The sequence below is a fragment of the Salmo salar genome, chromosome ssa20 (assembly GCF_905237065.1).
Source record: "Salmo salar chromosome ssa20, Ssal_v3.1, whole genome shotgun sequence".
Lineage (NCBI taxonomy): Eukaryota > Metazoa > Chordata > Actinopteri > Salmoniformes > Salmonidae > Salmo > Salmo salar.
In genome coordinates, this window is record NC_059461.1 from 22176620 (window position 1) to 22196584 (window position 19965).

General features: G+C 42.0%; 2 protein-coding genes across 3 annotated transcripts in view; one reads left to right on the top strand and one right to left on the bottom strand.

Moving 5' to 3' along the window:
* Window positions 1-18268, bottom strand: part of glt1d1 (glycosyltransferase 1 domain containing 1) — a 42065-nt gene extending 23797 nt beyond the window's left edge. Inside the window, exons 1-6 of one of the 2 annotated variants that reach the window (XM_045703083.1) lie at window positions 17900-18268; window positions 15863-16038; window positions 8542-8647; window positions 4869-4920; window positions 2349-2385; window positions 1209-1265 (exon numbers count right to left, since the gene is read on the bottom strand). In XM_045703083.1, the coding sequence (XP_045559039.1) occupies window positions 1209-1265; window positions 2349-2385; window positions 4869-4920; window positions 8542-8647; window positions 15863-16038; window positions 17900-17967 (496 nt within the window). In that variant the 5' untranslated portion in view covers window positions 17968-18268. The remainder of the gene's footprint in view (window positions 1-1208; window positions 1266-2348; window positions 2386-4868; window positions 4921-8541; window positions 8648-15862; window positions 16039-17899) is intronic. The other variant, XM_014160266.2, reaches the window with a different exon arrangement.
* Window positions 18269-18444: 176 nt separating this feature from the next.
* The window catches only part of slc15a4 (solute carrier family 15 member 4), a 39686-nt gene continuing 38165 nt past the window's right edge, over window positions 18445-19965 (top strand). Inside the window, exons 1-2 of the mRNA XM_014160265.2 lie at window positions 18445-18799; window positions 19032-19655. Of these exons, the coding sequence (XP_014015740.2) occupies window positions 19080-19655 (576 nt within the window). The 5' untranslated portion in view covers window positions 18445-18799; window positions 19032-19079. The remainder of the gene's footprint in view (window positions 18800-19031; window positions 19656-19965) is intronic.

Consider the following 19965-nt stretch of genomic DNA (forward strand, 5'->3'; position numbering starts at 1 on the left):
ACTCTAACCTACATACAATAGGAGAGTTTTAGATATCTGCCATTCTCACTGTGTGTCATGGTGCAATTTCATGGGAGGGCACAACAAGCCTTGTTTGGCAGAACGAACATGTTCTGATTTACTTTGAGACAAAACAAAAGGAAAGAAAAAAAGTGTGATATTGAAAAGGAAAACAGGCAGATGAGAAAGGGTCCCCCGCTGTGCCTGAGTGTGTGTGAAGACATGGAGGGGACAAGTGTTGACAGGAAAGGCTAAAGGATTGATCTCTTTCTGACGCTGGAGGCGTTGATTCTGCCAGCGCGTTTTGTTGTGTCTGAGAAGAGCCGAGAATTAAAGTTATGAAGATTGAATAATTATTATTCTGGGAGTAGAAATAGGACCTCAGTGTGTGTCAAAGTACAAAAGAGGGAATATAACAACTAATCTGGTAAACAACATGGAAACAAAGGCATCCGACAAGAATCTATTAACCGTAAGACTGCATGAAAATAAAGTATTTTTCTAAAATACTAAAAGGAGCCTACAATTTCTAACTGTTAATTAATTCTGGTTTACATGTTACAAGGTAGTTGAAGTTGTACTAGATGGATATACAGGATACACATAGTATACGCCGTCCAACATCCAGGTAGCCAGGCTATTGTATGCTTTCTCACACACCGACATGCAGAGAAAAACAGCACAGGCAGTCTATATATTAGAAAGTAGTAAACTACAAAGAATCATACAGAAGCTGTATTACATAGAAAACACAACAGCTGAGCAGCCACTCTTATCTCATGTATACTGAATGGGGAAGTGAACGTTGGCAATCAGTATTACTGGCACCAGTGTAGAAACCTGGTTAGGAATGGCCCTGTACGGGAGAGCTATTAATCATAGGGTGTTGGAGAGCTGCATCCCCGAACTGCCCTGAACTCTGATATACCTGGGATGGAAATCTTCTTACAATGTTCAATTTAAAGTCAGGGCTGTGTGTGGGGAAGCTACTTTGAGTAATGACATGCATTTAATATGGAGGTGGCGGGATAGGGACAGAGGAGTAGATCAAGCAAGCGAGGAGAGAGGGAAATGGGTGAGAGCGAGAGAGAGAGAAAAGGGCTAATGTGCATGTCCTCCAGGTCTTCTTCAGTTTGTTGCTTAAAAACCTGTCATCTCTGGTTTATTTCCTTTATTTCTTTCCATGTTATCTTTTGTGAAAAAAGTACCTGAGCGCCTTAGAAATTCACTCCAGCAGAAACTCTGAGCCGCCTCAGTCTTGATCCCTTCAAAACCAAAGAAAATAAACAGTGTGTCTGTGAGATAGGTCATTGTATTTTCCAAGAAAGAGTTAAGTCATATTAATGGTCCAATGCAGCCATTTTTATCTCAATATCAAATAATTTCTGGGTAACAATTAAGTACCTTACTGTGAGTGTTTTGAATGTAAGCAGAGGGCTAAACTCACTTTTTTACACCATTTCACAGTAAGGTCTACACCTGTTGTATTTGGTGCATGTGCCAAATACAATTTGATTTGATTTGACCAGACAGTTCAAAAACCCCACCCAGCCAAACATGATGAAATCTCAGACGGTTATTTCAAACAGCTCAGAAACTAAAAGTGCATTATAATCATTTTCACAATATTATTCCAACCTCATAGTGTGGAAAGATAAAACACAGAAAAATCTCATTTTTTGACTGCACTGCCCCGAATACAGACATACAGTAGGTCATCTGTGGGAGCTAAGTGCGGGGGTCATAGGATTAATTATCATTTACTGACAACCCTGACTTTCTTAAAGGTCATATCTATCATTAGGCTGGCCTCCATATGAACACGCTAATGTGCTCTGCATCTCCATGGAACTTATCACACATACTCCACATTGGGTGATGACAATGAGCCACTCTGTGACATTTGAGGTAAGATAACACATCTGGGATTGCTACCTGCTGACATGTTACATCTTTCACAGGTGGGTGCATGCATCATTACTGTACTTCTCCGGGGGGGGGGGTTGTCACCGACATGTTTAGTGGGTAATACAGTTGGTTAGCACATCTCTCTGTAACCAGGCTTTGCTGAGGACACTAGCAGCAGTCTGGTCTGTTTTGCTGGGGCTGGGCACTATTGGCTCAGCAGACATGCGGCTTGGAGACCTACAGTACACCTCTCTGTGCTGCTTTGTGCTGACCCATGTGGCGTGACAGATAGCCAATGGCAAGAGCGACTCAAAATACTCTACTGCAGCATGTTGTGGTGGGAGAACTGCCAAAGCTGCTTAATGCAACAGCAAATACTGCCACAGACACACAGGGAAGCACAACTATGGGCAGTGAATATTTCATCCTACAGAGCTTACCTTGAGGCTGGACGTAGATTTTGCTGCTTTGGGACAGCTGGGGGAATGAAAACAGAGAATATGATATTGGAAAAAATCCTGAACGTTTAATGCAGCAATTTAAACATACACAATTATTTGCATGGTAAGACATACCCCATTAAGGAGAACTAACAAGTATGGTGACAGGCAGTTTCATAACAGAATTTTTTCTCCCACAGATAACTGTAAGCAATAATATGTTAACATAAAGTGTACGTTATCTTTTTTTTTTCTTCCTTTTTTTCGGTCAATTTGCAGTGTACAAATGATGTGCTGTATGTTCTGGCCACTCAAGGAAAAGGGGATGGTCAGGGGGCCGGAATATACAGCAGTAAATAATTTATACACTGAAAATTGACTGCAATAATCACAAACAGATATAGTATTTGACAAAAACAGAATCATTTCAAATCTTGATTACATTGGGATACGATCACATATACCTCTCTATGCGTGGGAATATTTGGGAACAGATTTCCTAAATTAAAAATCATTTTGAGCTAATTTCCACAGCAAATCTATCTTTCTTGGTAGTCTAATTTAACCTTGGCATATTTTTATACAGTGCCTTCAAAAAGTATTCATACTCCTTGAATTATTCAAAATGTATTTGTGTTACAGCCAGAATTCAAAATGGTAAAAAGTGAAAACATGTTTTTAGAAATGTAAAATTCTTAAAGCTCTGTCGAGTTGGTTGTTGATCATTGCTGGACAGCCATTTAACTCTTGCCATAGATTTCAAGCCGATTTAAGTCAAAACTGTAACTAGGCCACTCAGGAACATTCAATGAATGTCATCTTGGTAAGCAACTCCAGTGTATATTTGTCCTTTTTTTCGGTTACTGTGCTGCTGAAAGGTGAATTTGCCTCCCAGTGTCTGTTGGAAAGCAGACAACCAGGTTTTCCTCTAGGATTTTGACTGTGCTTAGCTCTATTACGTTTATTTTTATCCTAAAAGACTCCCGAGTCCTTGACGATGACACACATACCCATAACATGATGTAGCCACCACAATGCTTGAAAAATTAAAAGTGGTACTCAGTGATGTTTTTGTTGTTTTCAATTGGCCCCAAACATAACGCTTTGTATTCAGGACATAAAGTTCATTTATTTGCCACATTTTTTGCAGGTTTACTTTAGTGACCTATTGCAAACAGGATGCATGATTTTTTATATTTTTATTCTGTACAGAGTTCCTTCTTTTCCCTTTGTCAATTAGGTTAGTATTGTGAAGTAACTACAATGTTATTGATCCATCCTCAGGTTTCTCCTATCACAGCCATTAAACTCTGTAACGGTTTTAAAGTCACCATTGGCTTCATGGTGAAATCCCTGAGCGGTTTCCTTCCTCTCCGGCAACTGAGTTAGTCAGGACGCGTTTATCTTTGTAGTGACTGGGTGTATTGATACACCATCCAAAATGTAATGAATAACTTCAACATGCTCAAAGGGATATTCAATGTCTGCTTTTTTTTATTTTTACCCATCTACCAACATGTACCCTGACTTGTTAAGCAAATTTTTACTCCTGAACTTATTTAGGCTTGCCATAACAAAGGGGTTGAATACTTATTGACTCAAGATATTGGAGCTTTTCATTTTTAATTAATTAGTAAAAATGTCTAAACATAACTCCACATTGACATTATGGGGTATTAAAGGCCAATGACACAAAATATCAATTTAATAAATGTTAAATTCAGGTTGTAACACAAAATATGGAAAAAGTCAAGTGGTGTGAAAACTTTGAAGGCACTGTGCATCACCACCGCAAAATAAGCATAAACAGTCATCACCAAGTAAAAGGGGTGAGCCCAAGCCAATAATTCACAGTTGATGGAAAGGTAATTGACTGGATGTTATCACACAGTTAGACTTGATCTATCCCCCATGTGTTTTCTGTCTCAATAAAAAGCGTGGCACAGTCTCCCTGCGCCTGCCCTGATTGCATGCTGTCACTGCTAGATGACAGCGATAAAGCTTGCTATTCGCCTTAATCTGGAAATAAAACATGGTAATATTGTTATATTGCCACACTATTATGGGACGGGCCAGGATATTGTGTTTTGGTTAGTAAAACCATTCTGTTTTATTTACTGTGGCTGTCAGGTTCCTGCTGTCTCTTGATGTGCTGTAAATTGGAAGTGAAAAATATTTAACTCGCTTCCACAATGACCTCTGAGATGGCTTGCCCCTTTAGACTGCCATCATTACACATATCACACACATCATTTGGCACAATATTTGCAGAAATTTCCTTTACGACTGCCATGTTCTCAACACAGATTTATATGAACATTTCACTTAACCAGCTACTATATAACTGAGATACATACTGTAATTAAACACTATGGTAGACATAAAACACACCTGGCCATGTACTTGAATGAGCCATCTTTGAACCCCCACTTTACAGTAAGTGTGCTTGCTCGGTTTAAAATGGTCATATGTGAGCACTAATACAAGCAGAGTTAAAACTGATGAATGAATCATAGCTACCAGAAATACTTCAGCCTCTGCTTTCAGTTTGTCAGTAAATGCAACAGCAAATCTGTAAAAAAAAAAGGAAATCCATTACTTCAGTTAATGGTCATGGACAGTATGATAACACAACTGTCTTTCAGGGTTGGCATCCGTCACTCCTTTCCAAACAATAACAGTTGAGAAAATATCAGAGCAGAAATCAAAGGCATATGACAGGAACTCCACAAAAACCTCCTAACTGAGGATGCGTAGGTGAGGGTGGGTAGGAGAAGTTGCTGCTGCTGGTTTGAGGAAGGGTTTGTGCGTGAATCAGTATGTTCTTTTGGGTGGGTCTGATAACAATTCCAATTTTTTGGGAGACAAACCTAACTGATACCAAAATATCTGCCGATATACTGTTTTACAGCAGGGACATGAAAAAGTGACATTTACCACACAGCCTTTCAAAGGAGCAATTGTCCAATATGAGAATGGCCACAAGTGTTCAGAGAAGCATGACATTCCCTTTTCTCACCCTACTTAAATGTATATTGTGGAATAGAATTATCGGCGATATCGATAAAAGGCCAATATCGGCTGATAACGTCGGTGAAACGATATATCGGTCGGGCCTTACTAAGAATACAAAGGAAATGTTGAACAAAAGGCAGTAATGTGCTATATTTCGTAAGGATTGTGAATTGGGCCAACAGGCCTAGTTATGGGTGACTGAATTTCATGATCAAGGTTTGTGAGGAGAGGCGGTAACAGCAGGAGGCGCCATGACTGAGACGTTTGAAGTCATGTGACCCAGATTACACCAGTGTTCCCCAGAAGCAATTATCCCTAGACTCATACTAGATGGGTGTCTTACGGGCTGTAAAATCAAAACAACACCCTTGAAAATAAAGACACAAAGTTCTCTGTGAAATAAGATGTATAGCCTACGCTCAGATACTGAGCCAATGCACCACTAGCCAGCAGCATTAGAGACAAGGCGGGATCCCACGAAGATAGAACACATAACCAGCCCAGATGGGGTTAGCTTCACTGGTAAGACAGTTCAACCTCACTGTTTCATGCCAGTAATAAAGACCCAGAAGGTCTCCTAGTGGTAGCTCATAGTAATCCGCCTTTATTTTCCCACACATTCTCACTGTACTTCAGCCAAACCTCTATGGTGCACTATCCACTACTGAGACAATATAAAGAAACATAGTGCAGTCAAGGCAGCAATTATACAATTGTTATTTTTGTGTGTGGTCTTAAAATGTGATACTGTAAATTATAACGCATTCATTCAATAGCAAGTTTATTGATGTTATATTTTTCAGATATTTTTCAGCATGGGCTTTTTGGTAATGTGTTCAGGGGTAGACATTTAAAATTGCAAAAAAGCAAGGGAACTGTCCAGAGTACAGTAGTTGAAAATTGATATCATGCATTCTGTATGTATGGTCAAGTCCTGGCCTGGCGGAAAGATATCAGTTTGTCTCTGTGGATGGTTTGTTCTCTGACAAATCAACTGTAAATTTCAGTTTTCCTCAAGGCTCCGTTTTAGAACCACTATTGTTTTCACAATATATTTTACCTCTTGGTGATGTCATTCGGAAACATAATGTTAAGTTTCACTGCTATGCAGATGACAAACAGCTGTACATTTAAATGAAACATGGTGAAGCCCCAAAATTGCCCTCCCTGGAAGCCTGTGTTTCAGTCATAAGGAAGTGGATGGCTGCAAATGTTCTACTTTTAAACTCGGACAAAACAGAGATGCTTGTTCTAGGTGCCAAGAAACAAAGAGATCTTCTGTTGAATCTGACAATTAATCTTGATGGTTGTACAGTCGTCTCAAATAAAACTATGAAGGACCTCAGCGTTACTCTGGACCCTGATCTCTCTTTTGACGAACATATCAAGACTGTTTCAAGGACAGCTTTTTTCCATCTACGTAACATTGCAAAAATCTGAAACTTTCTGTCCAAAAATTATGCAGAAAAATTAATCCATGCTTTTGTCACTTCTAGGTTAGGACTACTGCAATGCTCTACTTTCCAGCTACCCGGATAAAGCACTAAATAAACTTCAGTTAGTGCTAAACACGACTGCTAGAATCTTGACTAGAACCAAAAAATGTGATCATATTACTCCAGTGCTAGCCTCTCTACACTGGCTTCCTGCTAAGGCAAGGGCTGATTTCAAGGTTTTACTGCTAACCTACAAAGCATTACATGGGCTTGCTCCTACCTATCTTTCCGATTTGGTCCTGCCGTACATACCTAAACGTATGCTACGGTCACAAGACGCAGGCCTACTTACTGTCCCTAGAATTTCTAAGCAAACAGCCAGAGCTTTCTCCTATAGAGCTCCAATTTTTATGGAATGGTCTGCCTACCCATGTGAGAGCTGCAGACTCGGTCTCAGCCTTTAAGTCTTTATTGAAGACTCATCTCTTCAGTAGGTCCTATGATTGAGTGTAGTCTGGCCCAGGAGTGTGTAGGTGAACGGAAAGGCACTGGAGCAACGAACCGCCCTTGCTGTCTCTGCCTGGCCGGTTCCCCTCTCTCCACTGGGATTCTCTGCCTCTAACCCTATTACAGGGGCTGAGTCACTGGCTTACTGGTGCTCTTCCATGCCGTCCCTAGGAGGGGTGCATCACTTGAGTGGGCTGAGTCACTGACGTGATCTTCCTGTCCGGGTTAGCGCCCCCCCTTGGGTTGTGCCATGGCGGAGATCTTTGTGGGCTATACTCGGCCTTGTCTCAGGATGGTAAGTTGGTGGTTGAAGATATCCCTCTAGTGGTGTGGGGGCTGTGCTTTGGCAAATTGGGTGGGGTTATATCCTGCCTGTTTGGCCCTGTCCGGGGGTATCGTCGGATGGGGCCAGTGTCTCCCGACCCCTCCTGTCTCAGCCTCCAGTATTTATGCTGCAGTAGTTTATGTGTCAGGGGGCAAGGGTCAGTCTGTTATATCTGAAGTATTTCTCCTGTCTTATCCGGTGTCCTGTGTGAATTTAAGTATGCTCTCTTTAATTCTTTCTTTCTTTCTTTCTTTCTTTCTTTCTTTCTTTCTTTCTTTCGGAAGACATGAGCCCTAGGACCATGCCTCAGGACTACCTGGCCCGATGACTCCTTGCTGTCCCCAGTCCACCTGGCCGTGCTGCTGCTCCAGTTTCAACTGTTCTGCCTGCAGCTATGGAACCCTGACCTGTTCACCGGACGTGCTACCTGTCCCAGACCTGCTGTTTTCAACTCTCTAGAGACAGCAGGAGCGGTAGAGATACTCTCAATGATTGGCTATGAAAAGCCAACTGACATTTACTCCTGAGGTGCTGACCTGTTGCACCCTCAACAACCACTATGATTATTATTATTTGACCCTGCTGGTCATCTATGAATATTTGAACATCTTGGCCATGTTCTGTTATAATCTCCACCCGGCACAGCCAGAAGAGGACTGGCCACCCCTCATAACCTGGTTCCTCTCTAGACTTCTTCCTATGTTCTGGCCTTTCGAAGGAGTTTTTCCCTAGCCACTGTGCTTCTACACCGGCATTGCTTGCTGTTTGGGATTTTAGGCTGGGTTTCTGTACAGCACTTTGTGACATCAGCTGATGTAAGAAGGGCTTTATAAAGACATTTGATTTGAGTCTGTGGTTCAACTGGACATTAATGGTTTCCAAATCTAGAGTCTGAGAGGCTTGACTTCACCTGGCTTTCAGCAACACCTGCTCCATAACTGCACGCTTCTGCTCCACTTTCACATCTTCATTAATGTCTGTTCCTCCGAAGACTACTCCAAAGGGCACTTGAGTATCTGGTATAAAAGAGCAGAAAAGGGGGGATGTTGATAAAGTTGGAACCTTTATCCTTCTATTATTAGCTAGTTAAGCTACTATCAATGACATTATCGGTACAATTCACCACAAAGAAAGGGTGAATCAATAAGGGAATAAGAAAAGGTGATAAGATGCAAATATACAGTGGCTTCAAAAAGTATTCATTACCGACTTATTCCACATTTTATAGTTAAAGACAGAATTCAACACACACAATACCCCATAATGACAGTTATTTTAGTTTTTGTTTACATTTTTGCAAATGTATTGAAAATGAAATACATAAATATCTCATTTACAAAAGTATTCAAACGCGAGTCTATACTTTGTAGAAGCAACTTTGGCGGCGATTAGAGCTTTGAGACAAATTGAGTATGTCTATCAGCCTTGCGTGTCAGATTTTCTCAAACTCTGTTAAGTTAGATGGGGAGCGGCGGTGAACAGCGATCTTCAAGTCTTTCCAAATATTTTCAATGGGATTCAAGTCCAGGCTTTGACTTGGCCACCCAAGGACTTTCCCATTCCTGTTCTGAAGCCATTCCAGCATTGCTTTGTCTGTATGCTTGGGGTCAATGTACTGTTGGAGCATACATTTTCGCCCAGTCTAAGGTTGTTTGCACTCAGAAGCAGGTTCTCATCAAGGATTTGCCTGTATTTGGCTTAATTCATTGTTCCCCCTAACCTTACCAGTCTCCCAGACCCTGCTGCTGAAAAGCATCCACAGACTACCGACCCGTAGCACTCACGTCTGTAGCCATGAAATGCTTTGAAAGGCTGGTCATGGCTCACATCAACACCATTATCGCAGAAACCCTAGACCCACTCCAATTTGCATACCGCACCAACAGATCCACAGATGATGCAATCGCTATTTCACTCCCTTTCCCACCTGGACAAAAGCAAGACCTATGTGAGAATGCTATTCATTGACTACAGCTCAGCTCAACACCATAGTGCCCTTAAAGCTCATTACTAAGCTAAGGACCTTGGAACTAAACACCTCCCTCTGCATCTGGATCCTAGACTTCCTGATGGGCCGCCCCCAGGTGGTAAGGGTAGGTAACAACACATCAGCCATGCTGATCCTCAACACGGGGGCCCCTCAGGGGTGCGTGCTCAGTCCCCTCCTGTACTCCCTGTTCACTCATAACTGCACGGACAGGCACGACACCAACCCCATAATTAAATTTGCTGATGACACAACAGTGGTGGGCCTGATTACCGACAACGACAGCCTATAGGGAGGTCATAGACCTGACCATGTGGTGCAAGGACAACAACCTCTCCCTCAATGTGATCAAGACAAAGGAGATGATTGTGGACTACAGAAAAAGGATCACCTTGGACACCCCCATTCTCATGGACGGGGCTTTAGTGGTGCAGGTTGACACCAAGTTCCTTGGTGTGCACATCACCAACAAACTAACATGGTCCAAGCACACCAAGACAGTCGTGAAGAGGGCACGACAAAACCTGTTCCCCCTCAAGAGACTGAAAAGATTTGGCATGGGTCCTCAAAAGGTTTTATAGCTGCACCATCGAGAGCATCCTGATGGGTTGCGTCACTCGGCATCCAACCGCAAGGCACTACAGAGGGTAGTGCGACGGCCCAGTACATCACCGGGGCCAAGCTTCCTGCCATCCAGGACCTCTATACCAGACGGTGTCAGAGGAAGGCCCTAAAAATTGTCCAAGACTCCAGCTACCCTAGTTCTCTCTGCTACCGCACGGCAAGCGGTCCAAGAGGCTTCTAAACAGTTTCTACCCCCAAGCCATAAGACTCCTGAACAGCTAATCAAATGGCTACCCAGACTATTTGCATTGCCCCCCCCCTACACTGTTGCTACTCCGTTATTATCTATGCATAGCCACTTTGATAACTCTACCTACATGTACATAATTACCTCAATTACCTCAACACGGTGCCCCCTGCACATTGACTCTGCACTGGTACCCCTGTATATAGCCCCACTATTGTTATTTTCTGCTGCTCTTTAATTATTTGTTATTCTTATCTCTTACTTTTTGGGGGATTTTCTTAAAACTGCATTGTTGGTTAAGGGCTTGTAAGTAAGCATTTCACTGTAAAGTCGGAGCATGTGACAAATAAAATTTGATTTGAGCATGATGCTGCCACCCCCATAATTCACAGTAGGGATGGTGTTAGACGAGTGATGAGCTGTGCCTGGTTCTCCAGACATAGTGCTTTGCATTCAGGCCAAAGAGTTCAATTTATGTCTCGTCAGACCACATAATCTTTTGCCTTATGCTCTCAGAGTCTTTCTGCAAAGTACAGGTGTGCCGTCATGTGCCTTTTTCTCAGGAATGGCATCGTCTGGTAACTCTCCCATAAACTCCAGATTGGTGAAGTGCTGTAGAGACTGTTATCCTTCTGGCAGGTTCTCCCATCTCAGCCAAGGAACTCTGTAGTTCTGTCAGAGTTGTCATTGGGTTCCCTGACCAAGGTTCTTCTTGCCCAGTTGGCCAGCTTTAGGCAGAGTCTGTGTAGTTCCATATTTTTCCATTTCCCAATGATGGAGACCACTGTGCTCTTGGAAACTTTCGACACCCTTCCCCAGATATATGCCTCATCACAATTATATCTCAACGATCTATGGACAATTCGCCGAGATATAGTTTGGTTTAGTTTCGGCTCTGTCAACTGTCGGACCTTATATTGACAGGTGTGTTTCTTTCTAAATCACATCCAAACAATTGAATTGGTCACAGGTAAGGTTGCAAAGGGTCAAAAACTTTCCCGTAAATTTCCGGAATTGTTCTGGAAATTTTCCATGGTAAGTTAAGCCTGGGAATTTTCCTTAAATTCATCAAAAAAAGTTTGCTTATAACAGTGAACCCTTTTCGTGGGATACACATAAAGCAATTCTAGGTCTTCTGGCATATTTTGATGAAACTAGCCCCAGTTCAATGGAATTGCAACCCTCTGCATGCACAGTGCGTTCTTCCATCACATATGCTGTGCACTCTTCCATCACATGTACAGCTGATTCTCAAGATCTTGCACACTGGTGAGATGCTATTGAGCCCACACTACTACACTGTCTGGGCCAAGGACTACATGCTTTCTGGTAAGTTTTGATTACAATACTGGGTGGGGTGAATATATTTTAAATGACATACATTTTTGTTAACTAGTAAATAGTAGCCTACAGTAAAGTGTGTTTAAATAATTTCTAACTTGTTAACTTCTTTGGGATAGGGGGCGGGATTTTGACGTACGGATGAAAAGCTTGCCCAAAGTGAACTGCCTGCTACTCAGGCCCAGAAGCTAGGATATGCATATAATTGGTAGATGTGGATAGAAAACACTCTAAAGTTTCTAAACCTGTTAAAATAATGTCTGTGAGTATAACAGAACTGAAATGGCAGGCAAAACCCCGAGGACAAACCTAAAAAAAATATCATCCTACCACTGATTTCAATAGCTGGCACTTTTATAATAGGGCGAAATCGTGCCCGATTGCAGTTCCTAGGGCTTCCACTAGATGTCAACAGTCTTTAGAAAGAGTTTCAGGCTGGTTTTTGGAAAAACGAGCCAGAAATTTTTGTTGTTTTTCTAGGTGGCTCCCATTTTGGCTGTAGTGTTTCCAAGCGCGTGAATGAGAGCGCGTTCTTTGGTATTTTTCTCTGTTAAAGACAATAACGATTCTCCGTCTTAAATTGTATTGTTTATTTGCGTATTTGATTAGAAACGTTGATTGACTTTGGATAAGTTTATTGGTAATGTTTGGGATTCATTTTAAAGGAGGGAAACTGAGTGGATTATTGACTGAAGCGCGCCAGCTAAACTGAGTTTTTATGGGGTGGTGTTGTCATCATGTCTGACAGTCTCCTGGAGGGGAAGGAGTCGCTCCAAGAAATGGCCACATCACAGTCTGCCGATATGGACAGCTCCATCAAGAGGATCCTCCTGGATTATGTATTTTTGGAGAGAGTGGTAAGCAGCCTGAAAAACTCCTGAAACCTATTGCAGTAGCCATTGCATGGATTGAGGTAGACAATGCCATCCTGTCTGATATTCAGACTCTGCTTGCAGATGTAAGAGAAGAAATCCGTACTGCCCTGCCCACTTCACTGTTGCTCCAAGCAGAGGAAACTGCAGTTCTGAAATACATCAAAAAGCGTGAAGACTTCTGCCTGAAACCCATACATGTTGCAGCGTACATGTTGGACCCCAAGTATTCTGGCAAGAGCATCCTGTCTGGTGCAGAGATCAACAAAGCCTATGGTGTCATCACTACCGTGTCTCGCCACCTTGGCCTGGATGAGGGCAAGGTTCCTGGAAGTCTGGCGAAGTACACTTCCAAGCAAAGGCTTTGGGATGGAGATGCAATGTGGCAGTCGTGCCAACATATCTCATCAGCCATCTGGTGGAAGGGACTTTGTGGATCTGAGGCTCTTTCCCCTGTTGCCTCCATCATCCTCCAAATCCCACCAACATCAGCCACCTCAGAGCGCAAATGGTCTTTGTTTGGGAACACACACACACCAAAGCACCCAACAGGGTGACCAATACAAGGGTTGAAAAATTGGTGGCCAGCCGGGCAAATTAGGCATTTTGAGCCTGACAACAAGCCATCCTCAAAAAGGTTGGAAAGTGACAGTGAAGACGAGGCCTCAGAGTCTGATGTTCAAGAGGTGGACATTGAGGAGGTCCAGGGAGAAGACATGGAAGCCTGAGAGGAAGACAACCAAAGCTTTAGTTTCTAGACTATCATTTTACAGATGTATGTTGAAAACATTTTTGGGAGATGCAATGGATCATTCAATATTCCCTTCCCTTTGTTGTTCAGTGAAACCATCCCATGTGAAGAGTCAACTCATTTCATTAAAGTTAAATTCGTAACTAAATTGTTTTTTTAAAATTTATATTGGAAGGATTTATTCATTTGCAATTATGTCTACTTATGATAAGGTAAAAGGTTTATGTTTCTGTCTCCATATGATATGGTAAATACAGTTGAAGTCAGAAGTTTACATACACTTAGGTTGGAGTCATTAAAACCCGTTTTTCAACCACTCCACAAATTTCTTGTTAACAAACTATAGTTTTGGCAAGTCGGTTAAGACATCTACTTTGTGCATGACTCAAGTCATTTTTCCAACAATTGTTTACAGACAGATTATTTCACTTATAATTCACTGCATCACAAATCCAGCAGGTCAGAAGTTTACATACACTAAGTTGACTGTGCCTTTAAACAGCTTGGAAAATTCCTGAAAATTATGTCATGGATTTAATCGCTTCTGATAGACTAATTGACATCATTTGAGTCAATTGGAGGTGTATCTGTGGATGTATTTCAAGGCCTACCTTCAAACTCAGTGTTTCTTGGCTTGACATCATAAGAAAATCAAAAGAAATCAGTCAAGACATCAGAAAGAAAATGATAGTCCTCCACAAGTCTGGTTCATCCTTGGGAGCAATTTCCAAATGCCAGAAGGTACCACGTTCATCTGTACAAACAATAGTACGCAAGTATAAACACCATGGAACCACGCAGCCGTCATACCGCTCAGGAAGGAGACGCGTTCTGTCTCCTAGAGTTGAACGTACTTTGGTGCAAAAAGTGCAAATCAATCCCAGAACGACAGCAAAGGACCTTGTGAAGATGCTGGAGGAAACAGGTACAAAAGTAACTATATCCACTGTAAAACGAGTCCTATCGACATAACCTGAAAGACTGCTCAGCAAGGAAGAAGCCACTGCTCCAAAACCGCCATTAAAAAGCTAGACTACAGTTTGCAACTGCACATGGGGACAAAGATCGTACTTTTTGGAGAAATGTCCTCTGGTTTGAACTGTTTGGCCATAAAGACCATTGTAATGTTTGGAGGAAAAAGGGGGAGGCTTGCAAGCCAAAGAACACCATCCCAACCATGAAGCACAGAGGTGGCAGCATCATGTTGTGGGGATGCTTTGCTGCAGGAGGGACTGGTGCACTTCATAAAATAGATGGCTTCATGAGGAAGGAAAATTATGTGGATATTTGAAGCAACATCTCAAGACATCAGTCAGGAAGTTAAAGCTTGGTCGCAAATGGGTCTTCCAAATGAACAATGACCCTGAGCATACTTCCAAATTTGTGACAAAATGGCTTAAGGACAACAGTCAAGGTATTGGAGTGGTCATCACAAATACCTGACCTCACTCCTATAGCACATTTGTGGGCAGAACTGGAAAAGCGTGTGCAAGCAAGGAGGCCTACAACCTGACACAGTTACACCAGCTCTGTCAGGAGGAATAGGCCAAAATTCACCCAACTTATTGTGGGAACCTTGTGGAAAGCTACCCAAAACGTTTGACGCAAGTTAAACAATTTAAAGGCAATGCTACCAAATACTAATTGAGTATATGTAAACTTCTGACCCACTGGGAATGTGATGAAAGAAATAAAAGCTGAAATAAATCATTTATTCTACTATTATTCTGATATTTCACATTCTTAAAATAAAGTGGTGATCCTAACTGACCTAAGACAGGGAATGTTTACTTGGATTAAATGTCAGGAATTGTGAAAAACTGAGTTTAAATGTATTTGGCTAAGATGTATGTAAACTTCCGACTTCAACTGTAAATCAATGCAAAAAAACATCTACATTTAAATGGTATTAATATTAATTTGCATACATTTCCGTTAATTCACATATATTCCCGTTAATTCCCACGGAAAGTTTCGACCTCTGAATATTCCCCAAAATATGCATCCCTAGTCACAGGTGGACTCCAATCAAATTGTAGTGACATCTCAAGGATGATCAAAGGAAATGGGATGCATCCGAGATCAATTTGAAGTGTCATAGCAAAGGGGTTTGAATACTGATGTAAATGAGGTTCTGTATTTCATTTTCAATAAATAAGCAAACATTTCTAAAAAAATGTTGTCACTTTGTTATTATTTTTTTACATTTACATTTTAGTCATTTAGCAGACGCTCTTATCCAGAGCGACTTACAGTAGTGAATGCATACAATTTCATACTTTTTTTTTTCTGTGCTGGCCCCCCGTGGGAATCGAACCCACAACCCTGGCGTTGCAAACACCATGCTCTACCAACTGAGCTACAGGGAAGGCTAATTATGGGGAATTGTGTGTAAAAAATAGATTTAATCAATTCAGAATTCAGGCTGTAACACAACAAAATGTGGAATAAGTCAACGGGAATGAATACTTTCTGAAGGTACTGTAGCTTCACCTAGAAGGAGCCTGCCTCCTTTGAACAGGTGAATGGCAATAGCACCCTCGAAGGGTGGCTTCTGTTCTATCAAACTGGCCACCTCTGCCGATGACTTGAAATCCGCAGCATCTCGAAGCTCACAGGTGTGACCCGCTGATTCAATGTGTGCCCTGAAATGAAAAGATTGTAGCTTACAGTTAACTAGCACTATAGCTATATCTCTATGTGTAGGTTAACTGGATAGCTAGCTAGTTGGGAGCACTACTTCTTCTATGGTATATTGGCAACCATTTAAATGTGCATTCCGCCACCTACTGTGCGGGATGGAAAAAGAATTCCCCCCCAAAAAATGGAACTACTAGCAAAAAAACTACTTAAAATAAATAAAACAACTTCACTGTTATAAAAATAAACAGATCTGATCCCTACAGAGGCTAAAGGGGAGCCTGGGAGGGCGGGCGGGCCGTCTTCTGGCGCCAGTACCCCTTGCTAGTCTTCAGATGTAAAATTCTTAAGTCCTAAAAACATTTCTGCTGCAGCCACAATAATGTCCAGTTTCTTAGACTTCTTTGAGACTTGAGCCATACAGTTTATAACTGTGGCAATGAACGCCACAAAAAATCTTCCTTTTTAACACAGGGCATCTTTTGACTGACAGCAAACATTTACAACAGGCTGTGGTGGATCCACTACCTAGGATTACTTCACTAGGATTACTTGTTTTCTCCAATCTTTTAATCGCCTCCGCATACGAGATTCGATTGGTCGCTCTAACTTTTGCCACCTCAAACTCCTTCACCCCAGGAACTCGGGATCATGATCCCCACCACAATTGCAAGTCCGTCGTCCTTCTACACAACGTTTTTCAGTATACTCCATCCGTCTACACACACTTGAAACATTGCCAAAACCTTTACAGTTCTTACACTGCAGTAGTTTGGGAACAAAAGCTCTTACAACGCATCTTACATAACCAAGCTTCACATGCATAGGTAGATGCTCTTTATCAAAAAACAAAAGGACCGCCAGAGACTTTCTTCATTTTCTCCAGTCACCCAGCAGGTCAAACGCCGGGCACCAACCACACCAGGAATTCTCTTCAGGTATTCAACCTGAACATCCGTGGTCACCACTGAGATGACTCCTTTGACAGGTGGTCTACTCTGAAGTTCAAAGCACAAAACTTCTGTTGTCGGGATAATTTTGAGGCCCACTGCAATCTTCCTCTGTTCTTCAGAAATACAATGAATCAAAATAAGACCACTCCTGGTCACTCTGACAGAGTCCTGGTCACTCTGACACTTTTCCCAGCATATACTTCACCATTTGACACCTCAAATGGGTTTCCCACATACGCATCCTTACTCAACAAACGCATCCAAAGAAGATGTGAATCATTATCATTCATAGACGTATCCTCCACTCTCATTTTAGACAATTTCCTTTTTGATCCAGTTTTCAAAACTACGGTTGTCCATTCAGGACATTCATCTTCACCAACTTTACTCAACTCGCTGCTTGATTTGAACTCAGCATCCACTTCCGCCATTTTACTCCACCTCCAATCTCCTATCAACAAAATACTTTAATTCATTTATTCTGTTATGTTCACTTCATCGGCAGTTCGGCACTGACATTTCTCCGGAAACGAACCCCCCTCTACCTCCACAGGTTATCATCAGTCTCTACACGTTAATGTTTTTGATTGATCACAACTGATTCCCCGATGGGAGCGTTGATCCAGCTGAAGTTAGCCAATAGATTTGACAACCAATGACAGGTGAGGTGGGTACTGACCAGAGTCGTGCATTTCGATAAATACATGGCTCTGGCAATGGAAATCATTGGCCAATACTGGGCATGTATTGCAGATCCAACATACTATGATTCCTTATTATATGCTAGGTAAATTAATTGAGCTCCGGTTTCCAATATTTAATGATCCACATTTTCCTGACAGTGAGCTAGCTAGCACGTTAACGTTACTTCCTTATTTTCAAGACAACCCAAAAACTAGCTCGCTAACGTTACCTTATTCTCTCGGCTGTGGTGCAGTTTCCCGTTTTTGGACTGAGGCATGCAAGAAATAGCAATTTCATAGCTACACCCAGGGCCGTCTCTACATTTACAATTTGAATAGAGGTTAGATATAAAAAGAATGTTCAATTAGTGTAGAGTTGCCTGAGTTACAGGCTGTTTATAGCTCATCCTGTTGACACCATGAGCTACGTCATCGTTGGCACACGTGGGACTGTTTACAAATGACAGTCCGTCTTTCATAATGTTCCCCTGGACACGAGGAACGCTCTCTCTGCCCCCTCCAGAAAAAGCCTAGCGACCATTAAAAAAAACAATATAGCTATATAATTATTTATATGGCTATGTTTATTAATTTGTTTCATTCCATTTTGAGTAATCTGATTTTCATTCATGACACTCTCTACTCAAAAGAAAGAGGAACTGCAAGCCCTGCAGGAAGTGTTAGTATTGAATGGCTCCTTTTCGACCAATAGATTATAAGTATGTTACCATTCTGGCCAATGGATCTAGGCTAAAATACGACAGTGGGAGGAATTAAGATGACTCAACTATGTGCATCTAAACAACGCAACAACTGCACGAATCACAAATGTGTAAAAGTAGGGATTGACTGCCTCTGTCGCTCAAACCGTCAGTAGTGTTATGTGAAGTCGTTTAATCTGTTTATGTTATTCGGGAACAAGCACAATTTAGACTGCTGAAGGAGCTTACAGTCACGCGCCAGTGCTGTGTCAGGCAGTGTGAGTGTCAGGTTCATTACAGTTACGCGAGTAGCTAGCTTGCTAGATATTCTCTTTTCTTATCACATTGATTTTGTGTCAGGTCGAGCAAGAAAACTGTTAGGATAAGAGGCTAAATGGCAGACGTTGGAACGTGTGTCATTCATTAAAGGTACTGTATGCTACTTCTCAGTGTTATGATGTTAATCATCGTGCTAAAGCTAGCATGCCGATGTCATGAACCACACCAAACTTTGTAAACTAGCAAATATTCCATGCCTTACTTAGCTATCTAAGAAAACAAGTATCTCTCAAACTGAACTGGACCACCCTGTTGTAATCTCTCCAACATCTTAACACCTAGTATCGTTGTATTTTTATCATCCCGTGTTCATTTTGTTTAGGTTTGACGTTTTTCCAGTGAACATTTCAAGTCAACAAGTCAGCAGAAGATGGCCAGCAGGAATGCCAGTGAGAGCACCCCTCTTTTGGACAGCAGCTCTGTGACTGTGAACAGGCCTGTGTCAGTGTTCCAGGGCAGAAGACTGGCATGTGCGACTATTCTGCTGGCAGAATCATTGGAACGAGTGGCATTCTATGGCATCACTTCCAACCTGGTCCTTTTCCTCAACAGTAGCCCATTTTATTGGGAGGGAACTCAGGCCAGCCAGGCACCACTGATGTTCATGGGGGTTACATACCTGATCTCACCATTTGGTGGCTGGCTGGCAGATGCATATCTGGGAAAGTTCTGGACCATTGCTGGCAGTTTGATCCTGTACTTTCTTGGCATGCTGTTTTTCCCATTTATCGCAAGTACAGACTCCCGGAATACCCTGTGTGGTGATGAAATGGCATTTCCAGTGCAACCGGCTGAGTGTTTGAGCACAAACGGTACCCTTCCAAGCAATGTGAACTGCCCCACACGGGCACCTTACTGTGGGCCAGTGATCTACACTGCCCTTGTTCTCATTGCCCTTGGTGTGGGAACAGTGAAATCTAACATCACTCCATTTGGGGCAGACCAGGTACAGTATATCTTATGACTGAACAAAGCAATCTCTGTAAGATCTCTTATGAAAACTTAATGAATGCTCAATGTATTATGCTTAACACTGTTGCTAATGCGATCCCGTCTAACACAGCCTAATTTATAACGCCTGAAAGGTTCTAACAAGATCTTACTTTGGTCAGCCTTGTATATGGACTGAAAGGGTAATCGTGGAATAGGAAAATGTTTGATGTACTATGCCTGTCATCTCTCTAGGTTTACCATGATCACTCAATCCGCAAGACCCCTGCTAGTTGTAGCCATTGGCAATTTGTATCATGAGGTTT